Source organism: Littorina saxatilis, linkage group LG7 (assembly GCF_037325665.1).
Source record: "Littorina saxatilis isolate snail1 linkage group LG7, US_GU_Lsax_2.0, whole genome shotgun sequence".
NCBI classification, from domain to species: Eukaryota; Metazoa; Mollusca; class Gastropoda; order Littorinimorpha; family Littorinidae; genus Littorina; species Littorina saxatilis.
This window is the reverse complement of record NC_090251.1, coordinates 48,633,947-48,646,083: the sequence shown is the minus strand read 5'-3', so window position 1 is coordinate 48,646,083 and position 12,137 is coordinate 48,633,947. Positions and strand designations below refer to the sequence as shown.

The 12,137-nt window shown below is 42.3% G+C and overlaps 1 protein-coding gene across 1 annotated transcript in view; it reads right to left on the bottom strand.

Moving 5' to 3' along the window:
- LOC138971676 (proline-rich transmembrane protein 1-like) overlaps positions 1–5,723 on the bottom strand; it is an 11,758-nt gene extending 6,035 nt beyond the window's left edge. Inside the window, exons 1-2 of the mRNA XM_070344446.1 lie at positions 4,388–5,723; positions 569–891 (exon numbers count right to left, since the gene is read on the bottom strand). Of these exons, the coding sequence (XP_070200547.1) occupies positions 569–891; positions 4,388–4,403 (339 nt within the window). The 5' untranslated portion in view covers positions 4,404–5,723. The remainder of the gene's footprint in view (positions 1–568; positions 892–4,387) is intronic.
- Positions 5,724–12,137: the final 6,414 nt, after the last annotated feature.

Genomic DNA, 12,137 nt, shown 5'->3' with positions numbered 1-12,137 from the left:
CAGTATCGACTAACAACATCAAGTGAGCCTGACCCGTCTGGGTCTTTTGATGTGGTTAGTCGATACTATCTTAAAATAGTCTTGTAGTCCCGGCGATGACTGATTTTTGGTGTTAATATGTTACTTTGATGCCGACAGCTTGACTCAATGTTTTTATATCGCTTCACGCGACTTGTTTGCTTTGTGTGTGTGCTTGTTTGTCGGTTTTTGTTTGTTTGCTTGTTTGTTTGTTAGCCCATTTAGGGGTGTGTGTGTGTGTGTGTGTGTGTGTGTGTGTGTGTGTGTGTGTGTGTGTGTGTGTGTGTGTGTGTGTGTTTGCGTGTTTGCGTGCGTGTGCGTGTGTGTGTGTGTGTGTGTGTGTGTGTTTGTGTGTGTGTGTGTGCGTGCGTGTGTGTGTGTGTTCGTTCGTTCGTTCTCTCTCACTTTTTTGCCCCCCCCCACCCCCCTCTGTCTTTCTTATTTGGACACCCCCTCCCCCTCCCCGCCCTCTCTCTTTCTCTCTCCGCCCCCCCCCCCCCCTGTTTCTCCCACCATAAATGTACATTTTAACCAAACTGTAGACACTGACCACGACAGTATGTTGCCCAGGGTGATAGCCCTGCTGTTGAAGCACGTAGCTCGGCTGCTGCACCCCACGGCTAAACCCTTCCTGCCCGGCTCCTTGCCCCACAGGGCCACAGCCGGCTGGGTAGCCCGGCTGTGCGGGCACGTAGCCCGCTTGATTTCCATACACGGTGTTTCCGTACCCTTGAGGGTACCCGGTATTGGTCGGGTAGGCCCACTGGGTGGCGCCCTGATCGCCTTGGGAAGGTGGGTACCCGATGGCGATGTTGTAAGAAGGGGGAGGAGGGGCGGTTTCACTGCCGATGACTTCGTTGTAAGAGGGTGGTGCTGGAACAGACAGAACAACTTGATAATAATAATAATAATAAAGATAGCTTATATAGCGCCGCTTCACAAATTTAACTATGCTCTTAGCGCTGTACATCGAGATATAACAATTTCAATAATATAAATACAAAGATGATATTATAATAATACACATTTACAAATATCACTCACGTGCATACATCCTCGTGCACACCACGCGCATACACACTCCCACTCATTAACAAGTGCTTCCATCCCCCTGCCACTGAGATGTTCATATACCCCCCTGGACAAGCTCACACCATGTCCGTCTCCTCTCTGGACTGTACATACACTCAGCAAGAAAAAGAAAGACTAAATGCAAATTTCATACAGAACCCTATAGCTCAATCAAAGCTGAAGCAACTATACAAAAAAGACACATTCAAACAACAAATCTAACTTCACCTCTAACAGTCTATAAAAATGGCAAGGACAATTTACAAGGATTCGCGAAAAAGGTGCGTTTTAAAGGGAACTGCGGAAAGAGTCCTTAGAAGCAGAATGGCGAACGGAGGAAGGGAGAGAATTCCAGACAATGGCAGCCGCAGAAGCAAACGAGCGATTTCCAAAAGAAGGCAAGCTTCGCTCGAGAGTTTCCAGTTTGCGACTGTCAGAGCGTGAGCGGAGGTTGTAGTCAGAGGGATTGTCATATGTGACGAGCAGTTCCTTGAGGTATTTAGGGCCATCTTCAAATTTGGCAGAGAAACAGATACAAGCTATCTGATACGAGCGGACACGGGAAGCCAATGAAGGGAACGAAGAAGTGGTGTGACATGATCAAACTTCTTAGAACGATATATCAATTTGGCGGCAGAGTTTTGTACCTTTTGGAGTGACTCGACAAGTTTTTGATCACAGCCATAGAACAGGCTGTTGCAATAGTCTATTCTGGATAGAACTAGAGAACAGGCTAGAGTTTGAGCGGCTTGGGGGGTAAGATAGTGGCGGATAGAACTGATTTTCCTTACGTTACTGTACGCAATTGTGCGGATGTTTTGGACGTGCTGGGAAAGGTTGAGGAAGTGGTCGAAGGTAACCGTCCAAGATTAGTCACAGAAGAGACAAAGTTGACGTCGCTATCACCGACATGAATGCTAGAAGGCAAAGAATTTTCAGGGAAAGATCTGTACTGGGACCTGACAAGCATGGATTCAGTTTTCGAGTCGTTTAGCTGTAGTTTGTTAGCCGTCATCCACGCCTTTACAGCAACAACACAGTCTTCCATTTCACTCACAGTGGTATCAATTTGATCAATCTCACTGTCTTTGTACAACTGGTTGTCGTCTGCAAAGGCGTGGTGATCGATAGGATACTGTTTGACGAGGTTAAAGAGGGGGTTCATGTACAAAACAAAAAGAACTGGACCCAACACGGATCCCTGAGGAACACCGTACTGAAGGACTGTGGATTCTGAACTGATGCCGTTTGCCACGACTGTTTGAATCCTATCCGAGAGATAGGACTCAAACCAGGACAGTGCAGAACCTGTGATGCCAAAAGTTGCCTCAAGGCGGGCTGTCATAATTGAGTGGTCAATGGTGTCGAACGCAGCGGACAAATCGAGAAGCGTGAGAACAGACACTTTACCGTTATTGAGAACCATCAGAAGGTCGTTCACAATTTTCAACAAAGCAGTTTCAGTGCTGTGGGCAGGTCTATAAGCCGACTGGAGGCTGCTGAGAAGATTGTTTGATGAGAGGTGGGCATTAAGTTGCAGCAAGACCAGTCTTTCCAAGATCTTTGAAAGAAACGACAAGTTCGAAACTGGTCTGTAGTTCTTTAAATCATTGCGGTCGAGGGATGATTTCTTTATCAGGGGTTTGACAAGAGCTTGTTTCATGACAGACGGGAAAGTGCCAGAGAGAATTGAACTATTCATGACGGAGGTAATGTGAGGTAACACTGTGTCCAAACATTCAATCAGCAAATGTGATGGAAAAACATCAAGATCACAGGTTTTTGTACCAGACTTCAAAATCACTTTCTTCACATCGGACTCAGTCACAGGTTCAAACTGACAGAGAGGTTTGCCGTGAAAACAGCATCCAGCATCAGATTGTTGGGAGGGGGGTGTTTTGTCAAGATTGTCTCGAATGGTCTTTATTTTGTTCATGAAGTAGTTCAAGAATCTCTGTGGCAGTTCAATTGACGGAAAGATGGTGGGAAGTGGGGATGGGGTTTTGTTTCCAAGTAAGTTGTTAGTGATGCTGAATAGCTGTTTAGATGACAAACACTCTCTAAGGTGAAACCTATATTCCCCGTGTAAAAGCGCTTCTCGTGAAAGCAATATTGATTTTTGTGATACATGTAAAAGAAGTCAAGTACAGTGCAATAAATAGAAATTTGATATACCAAAATTTAAATCATTACTGTCACATATTTTGTGAACATAAGGTCGTTGCACACTGATTTCGCGAGATTGAGTTTGTGAGCTGGTTAAAATAAATTATCTGTGGTATTTTTAAGTTTTGTTGTCGAATTGAATGTCTTTATAACGTTTTGCTAAACATTTATGTTTGACATTGTTAACAGGCAGGTTGAAATGTGTCAAAGACAATTTTCCATTTTTAATGTATTCGTTTACGTCCAGAGACGATGCAGTTGTTACTGGTACTGTCGAAAAAATGCAATGTTCAGCGTTCAACACCCCCTTCTGTTATACACCCCTCCCCTCCCCTCCCCTCCTCATTCCACCATCCTAAAAAATATATATACACCTGCACTTGATTTTAGTGGCATATTGAGTGTAAACGTTTAAACAATCGTACTCGAACTTAAATGCATGTTCAAGCAAAGCCTAATCCGCTGTGCTTGTCAATGTTCTGTATTCAGTTGTGCCTTCTTTGTGTGTGTGTGTGTGTGTGTGTGTGTGTGTGTGTGTGTGTGTGTGTGTGTGTGTGTGTGTGTGTGTGTGTGTGTGTGTGTGTGTGTGTGTGTGAGAGAGAGAAAGAGAGAGACTGACAGAGAGAGACATAGAGATATTTATTATGTTGTTGTGATTGTATAGTGTGTGTGTGTGTGTGTATGTGTGTGTGTGTGTGTGTCAGTGTGTGTGTGTGTGTGTGTGTGTGTGTGTGTGTATGTACTCGTAGATGTACGTGTGTAACGGTCAGTGTGTGTGTCCTTTTTTCTGTCTGTCTGTCTGTCTATCTGTGTCTAGTATAGTCTGCCTGTGTCAGTCAGGGCATGACGATGTCTGTTTTAGTGCGTGTCTGTGCCGACTATACATTCCTTCAGTTCTTTAAGTGTAATACACCTGTCAGGCGGCCATAGGGTGTGTTTCTCTTACTCAGTTTTGTCGAGATAATAACTGATTGTCAGCAGACGAGACACTGAGGTGAGCATTAAACACACACACACACACACACACACACACACACACACACACGAACACACACACGAACACACACTGACACACACACACACACACACACACTGAAGCCAGACACTACACAGACTATTTTATTCAACTCACCTTCTTTTCCATCCATACTGCAACGCTTTATCACAAAAGACTCCCTTTTGCCGTCAGAGGCGAAGAACCAGTCTTCTTTGCAACAACAAACCAACAGATGCGACACCGTAATGCCAAAGTGTCCTTTATGCCGTAATGAATAGTCGTTCTACACACAATGCATGACGTTGTCTCCCAAAATAAGCACTCTTTTAAAGACTACTGGCATTGACAAGAGAGCGAAAGATGAAATTAGAGTTTCCCCAGTCTGTGGGTTCACTCAGAGACGTGGGCTTATACGGTCTCTGATTCACAGCTGTAAACTGAATTTAGGTTTTTATTTTCTGCTGAAAACAGGCTCCTCACAGCCTCAATTTACTGCTGAAAACAGGCTCCTATCAGTCTCTATTTTTTCTGCTGAAAACAGCTAGCTCCTCTCAGTCTCTATTTTCTGCTGAAAACAGGCTCCTGTCAGTCTTTATTTTCTGCTGAAAACAGGCTAGCTCCTCTCAGTCTCTATTTTCTGCTGAAAACAGGCTCCTGTCAGTCTTTATTTTCTGCTGAAAACAGGCTCCTATCAGTCTCTATTTTCTGCTGAAAACAGGCTACTCTCAGACTCTATTTACTGTTGAAAAAAGGTTCCTGTCTGACTCAGTGTTTCACCGCTGAAAATCAAATCGGTTCTGCTCAGTGAAAAAATGGCCCTTCTTACTGCGTCACTGTTTCACAACTGAAAATACATTCCTCTCAGTCTCAGACTTTCATTTCGAAGAATCTTCCATTTGCTAGTCACTATCGAAACTTGTTTCCTCAATATTATACATCACACACAAGCCTTTCTATACAGGTTTTGCTCAACACACACTGATGCGGTGATGGTAACGCAGCTGGTCACAGCCTATCACCCCAGTATCAAAAATATTCCAGACTACGCTAGCCTAGAACATCTTTGGTGGTATTCCAAGGCGCGTACGCTGGAATCCACACACTGGATTATTTTTGTCTGCTCTTGTCACATATCCTCGCAAACCACAGGCAAATTCCAGCGGGTCTAGTGCGAGTGTCCTCGTTGTTGAGCAAGCTGCCATTCTGACGTCAGTGCCGTCAGAGTCAGAACTTAACATCATGGAGCGGGGTATGCTATTGATTGAAAACCCGACTTTGCTGGCTCGACTCGCGATCGCAAATGCTGTGCATAGATCATGTACATGTATGGTTGGCTGTGCAGTGCGAAGAGCGCTAGCATTCATTAGCATCTGTGGATCTTCTGGAGTATGGTGTACGTGCTGAATCAAAAGTGTTCGTTCTGTAATACTTCAGTGCTATTTTTTGTGATCTGCTTGCATAATGTGACGCCAGTAATATCTTGTAATATAGGGTAATATTTTGTAATATAGGGTAATATCTTGTAATACAGGGTAATATCTTGTAATATAGGGTAATATCTTATATGTAAAACTACGAGATGTCTGATGCCTTGTTGGAAGAAAAGCTCTTTGTCCATTGGAGGGGAGCATATCGTCATTTATTATCAGTTGCTTCAGTTTTTGATAGACACTTGGGGCAGGAATGTCAGATGTATTATTGCTCAGTCGAACCTGTCCATCAAGACCACCCAAGGAATTGAGCAAAAGTGGTCTTATACAGACAGGTGGTTTTGATACAAAGGGTCGCCATTTGGCTAACGACTTACCCCATTGCCCAGAAACACCGGCACTCGTATGACACACACACACACACACACACACACACACACACACACACACACACACACACACACACACACGTACACACACACACACACACACACACACACACACACACACACACACACACAGTGACAGAGTTCCGATTACACACACACACTGACACACACATTTCTGAAGGACTTTTAAATAAACTTCACCCATCAGTCAATCTAAGTTCAAAATTCTTTCCTGTGTCTGTGTGGGCGATAATTGCTCCAAGTCCCACTCAGCTTACAATAAAAGAGTTTACGCTCGTGCGCCACTGAAACTGAATCTTCGTTTATGTTTCGTCGGAGCGGCGGTAGGCGACAAAAACCTGAATCAAAAAACGGCAAGAAAGGTAAGTTTGTTATTGACACAAATACGTTACAGTCACAAATATATCGACCCAACGGTCTTTTAAGTGCACAGACAAACAATTAATAACGAAAACTTATCTGGCTGATTTTTTCTTTGAAGCTTTGAAGCTTCATGGCAGATTTTCTTATTTTTGATAACATTTTCAGAGTAAACATAACATATCTAATCTTGGATTCAGGAAAAGAAAAGAAATACAATGAAATCATTTTTAAATCTGTTCATGAAAAAATTATTTTAATAATATCTTTAATGAGCAGGCTAAGTATTTAAGCTTCCAAGCTGAAATGCAATCTCATAGTCCGGTCGGAGTTAAATGCTTGAGCAAAATTTCAATCAATATGGTTGAAAAATGAAGTCGTCACAGTGCTGCCTCAACTTTCACTAAAAACGGATACAAATCATCACGTCCGCAGAGACATTTATCAAAACAAAAACCATGAAAACCAAGTACGGGGATATACTCACATGAAAAGCGTCATGACGATCTGCTGAGGAGTTTTCCTGGAATCGCCAACTACCAAGGGAAACGGCCCTATTCGTCACCAGAACAACTTAACCCCCCGCGGGTTTGGGGGAAGAATTTACCCGATGCTCTCCATGCTCTTTTTACCCTTGTTAAGTGTTTCTTGTATAGAATATAGTCAATTTTTGTAAAGATTTTAGTCAAGCAGTATGTAAGAAATGTTAAGTCCTTTGTACTGGAAACTTGCATTCTCCCAGTAAGGTAATACATTGTACTACGTTGCAAGCCCCTGGAGCAAATGTTTGATTAGTGCTTTTGTGAACAAGAAACAATTGACAAGTGGCTCTATCCCATCTCCCCTCTTTCCCCGTCGCGATATAACCTTAGTGGTTGAAAACGACGTTAAACACCAAATAAAGAAAGAAAGAAAGTCACCAGAACAACACCGCCGGATTATGTGAACGCCAAGAAGACAATGACAATGACAATGAAAATGACAATTCTTTATTTATCTGGCACTTGCCCTAAAGAGGGACTAAGAACAAGAACAAGAACAAAACCACACACATTTTATTAATGTACTTGGGATCAAAAGTACTTTGAACTTCGAACTTGTCAAAGTGAAGCCACACATCGCTGAATGCAACACATTTCCACACACACACACACACACACACAAACATGTACGGTAGAGGATTCATAATTATGACAGGAAACTTACAACATGATACAGGGATCGCGTTTACGCACGATTTTTGCGTATTTGACGCATTTTAAAAGTCGCTGACGCGTTTTTTTCGCCGCGCCGCGTAAGTCATACGCAAAAATATTGTAACTTTTTCTTGTCTTCACGCAGCGCTTTTGCTCTGACTTAATAATCACCCGATCCTGAAACTGACTATAGGGCTCGAGAAGTGACGACACACATGAAATCTGCGCGTCAAAACTAAAGTCCGTTTCTTTTTGCATCGAAGTATCGCAAACGAACGTAACGAGGGTATTACCAGATAATGTCTTGTCGGATAATGAAACAGACATTAGCTGCTCTCCCATCTCGCGCTTCCAAAAGGCGGAAAGTGTGTCTAGTCGTATTAGAGCGGGAAACAAACTCGCAAGGCCCGAAGGTTGGAGACAGCAGGAGTGTTATTCGACAGGCGTGCGCGGAGTTCGCCGCAGGAAAACTCGCCGTATTTAGGTAAGGAGTGTCTTTAAGTCTTTCGTGCGTGTTTTGTTTGTGTCTGTACGTGTTTTCGTAGTAAAACTAAACATCCTTTCACAACTGTGATAAAAGCTTGTATATTTTATATATTGTTCAGATGTACTTTCAACGTCTTAATGCACGGGTGCTTACTTTCATACCTTTATACCACGACCACACAAAGTGTTAAGTGTGAGAAAATGTGCCTTCCAGTTTACAAGTATTAGTTGTTAGCGTTTTGCCGTATTTGTTTCTGTGTATTAGATGAGAACCCGTCACCAAACAGTGAACTTCGCCTTGTGATATTAGGCAAGACAGGGAAGGGCAAGAGCAGTACAGCGAACACCATTCTGGGAAAAGTCGGTTTTGTGACATGCGAAGGACTGGGCTCAGAGACCAAAGACTGTAAGAAGCAGCTGGTCAAACTGAATGGGAAAAATATCAAGGTAAATTAACGTCTTTGCAGGGTTAGTATCCAGCTGATAAACTGACAAGTACATCAAGTTAAGGCACTAGTGTACATTCTCAACCTTATATATATATATATTGGAAGTATAAACCAAAGAGAAGATTCCAGACTGTGTTCTTACCTCATAGAGTTATTAAACTAAAATACTGCTCATAGTCTATTCACTATTATCCAAGGTTTTCTTTTTACATTTCATATATTTATAATATTCTAAATAACAACTGCACTGCTTTTCCAAATTCCTGACTCTATACTTTCTGTTTTGCGTTTTAATGTGAATATGTAAAAACAAAATAGAGAAAGAAAGTGACAGACAGACAGAAGGAGAAAGAGAGAGAGAGAGAGAGAGAGAGAGAGAGAGAGGGAGAAAGAAAGAGAGAGAGAGAGAGAGAGGGAGAGAGGGAGAAAGAGAGAGAGAGAGAGAGAGAGAGAGAGAGAGAGAGAGAGAGAGAGAGAGAGAGAGAGAGAGAGCAATCAATATAATGACCACGAACCGTTTTCTTCTCATCAGATAATTGACACGCCAGGGTTGAGCGACCCCCTTCGAGATCCAGAGGAGATTTTACACGAAATCTCACAATGTCTTTCCTTTGCCAGGCCTGGCCCTCATGCTCTGCTGTTTATTGTCAATGTTATAAACAGGTTTACACAAGAAGATGAAAACGCATATTATGCCCTCAGACGTCTGTTTGCCAGTCACATGAATTCGTACGTAATTGTTGTTTTCACTCATTTTGATGAACTTAACAACGATGACGAGAAACTGAAGGAGATGTTTTCCAAGTGCCACAACGAAGTCGATGAAGCCAAGAGAGAAGGCAGAACACTCCCTGACATCAGGCATATCCTAGTTGACGCGCATGACAGATATGTCACGTTCAGCAACACTGCGGACAAGGCAATCAAAGACAAGCAAGTACTAAAGCTTCTGGAAACCATTCAAGAGGTTGCCGACAAAAACGCCAACCCTTACTTTGAAGACACAGAAACTCAGGCTGCCGCCGAAAACCTGAAGAAAACAATGAATGATATAAAGCAGAAAAACTTTCGCTTGACTGCCAAGGAGGTTTGGGAGGAACTGAAACGATCAACAGACCACGCAGGATCTGCTGAAGCCGAGAAAATGTTGCAACTTGTGAATGAAATCAAAACACAGGGGCGGAAACGGCAACCGAGAGAGAATAGTGGGTGCCTTTTAATGTAATAGCACACAAAACCTGTGTGGCACAACATTGTGCTTTAGTCGAGAAGCGAACGATCTTGAAATCATTGACATGAACGAGAAAGAAAGATCCAGAAAAAGAAACAAAGGAAGAGAGCAACAACAACTTGGAAATTAACTGTTCAGGAAAGAGAGAAAGAGGTACTGGCCAACCAACAATAAGTAACATTTTGATAATATTGGAACTATTAGACCAGGCGATCAACTTCATTGAAAATCATCATCAACGACAATAGAACCTGGACTCAAAACTGACAATTGCAGTTCGTTTATGATATGTAACTATTGGCTTTAGGGAGAAAAACTCAACCACTTTAAGGGATGAATAAAGATATACCTTCCTTTTCGAGTAATCTATTGGAGATTAATACAAGAGTTCGTAGTGGGCGAGACAAATTCTTCCACAACGACAGCTTCTACTGTGTCAGCCTGTGATTGTGATGTATTTCCGGATTTTCTGTTCATACAAAAGCTATTTTCATAACGTCTTTGTTTGTTTATTCATGTGTTTGCTTTTGTTCGTGTTGAGTTGTTTATAGATTTGCAGAAGCGCGCTCTGGCATACGACATTTAGTATTTTCACTTGTATTCTCATTAAGATATTTGTTGGTCTTACAGTCATAGACTGATATTCGGTTTGTTACTCAAAACATTATGTAATACGGTTATTTTACAATATCTACGCTTGAGACTTGTTTGTATCTTTGGACCCAAGATGTTAAGTGTACTTCTTGTGCATTGTTGTATCTTGACTTTTCAAATGAAACTCTTTGAAGACCAGAGCAGGGGCAGATCAGTTACTTTGTAGGAGGGTGGGAGGCGGGATGCACTAAAAATTCAAAAGTGTAAATCGATTGCGCGCAGTGCGGCCGAGACTGCGAGGGGGTCCAGGAGCATGCCCCCCCCCCCCCCCCCCCCGGAAAAAATATGTGTCCGAAGAAGGAAAATGGTTTTCTCTGGTGCCATCTGAGCTTAGAAATTGCAACTTATTCCCCCCTCTGCTTCTTTCCTTCTGTAATCTCGAAAGGGTGTTTATTTTTCGATAATCACCCAGCAACCAAAATAACCTCCCAGCAACAGGCCTGAATCCTCGATAGCTCATGGGTTGAGAAGGTACACTTTCTGGGTACTACTTTTTGCGACTGAAAACTTCCGAATGCTCAAATGTACGAAATATACTTCTCTGGAGCAGACAACACAAACATACCGCATTTAAACTAATAAATGCAGGCTTTAACAACCGAAATCCAATATAAAATCTATGAGTTCAGCTGTTTTCTGAATCGAAATCTAACTTGTACAACAGTGAACCATCGGCGCTAAGGTCTCGAGGCAAGTAACTCTTATACTTTGTGTAGAGACTAGAGTTGTGTCCATTCCAGGTTTCGACTTGTCGGCAACTTGGACAAAAAGACTGTAATCTTTCAGTCAATTATAATCTATATTTCATTTCATAACCAGAACACGCGCAAGCAAATGCACACAACCTTGAATGTCAAGAAAACAAGAAATTCCTCCGAGGTAGGAAAAACACCCCCGTCAAAGGGAAATAACCTTCTCAGTTGGTGGCAGTGACTGAGTGAGAATGGTTATTTCCCTTTGACCATTAAGATGTCCCTCTATAAGTCCTTGTATAATTTTAATCCACCAATAACTCCCTAACCGTGTGTTTGACTGGTCCCAATTTTTGTAAGGACCGTCTCAGGAATGTATAGAACCTGTTCAGCAAGTTTGGTGACGATCGGTCCGTTCATTCTTGAGATCTATATGCGAACACAAACACACAAACAAACAAACAAACAAACACATCGACCGAAACCTATACACACCCCTATACCGGGGGTGTAATGAAGCGGTTCCATACAATGTCTTGCCTCAGAAAACCGAACTTCATACAGTATTTGACGTTTGAACAAGGGGGGGAAAGTTCACGTAGGTAGACTGGCAGAGTGATTAGGACTCGATCAAACTGTGGCACAAAAACACCGTTTTTATTTGAAAATCTGAAGAAAGGAGGAATAAATTGGTTACACACATCGTCTCAGTAAATATTAAAAATAATGGTCTCAGTTCGCGGTCATGACAAAGCTCGCTGAAACTCGTATTTTTCATGATCCGCAAACTTCGACCATTATATTTAATATTCACTGAGACTCGGCATGTAACCTCTACGTAATCATCTTACCAAATTCCCAAGTAAAAAAAACCCCATCTCCCTTTCTTTTCTTTTGCTGGAGGAAGGTGCTTTTGCACCAAAATCGTGTACATTCTTGATCGTTAGTGTTTAAACTCTCTTTCAGTAATTGTGGAT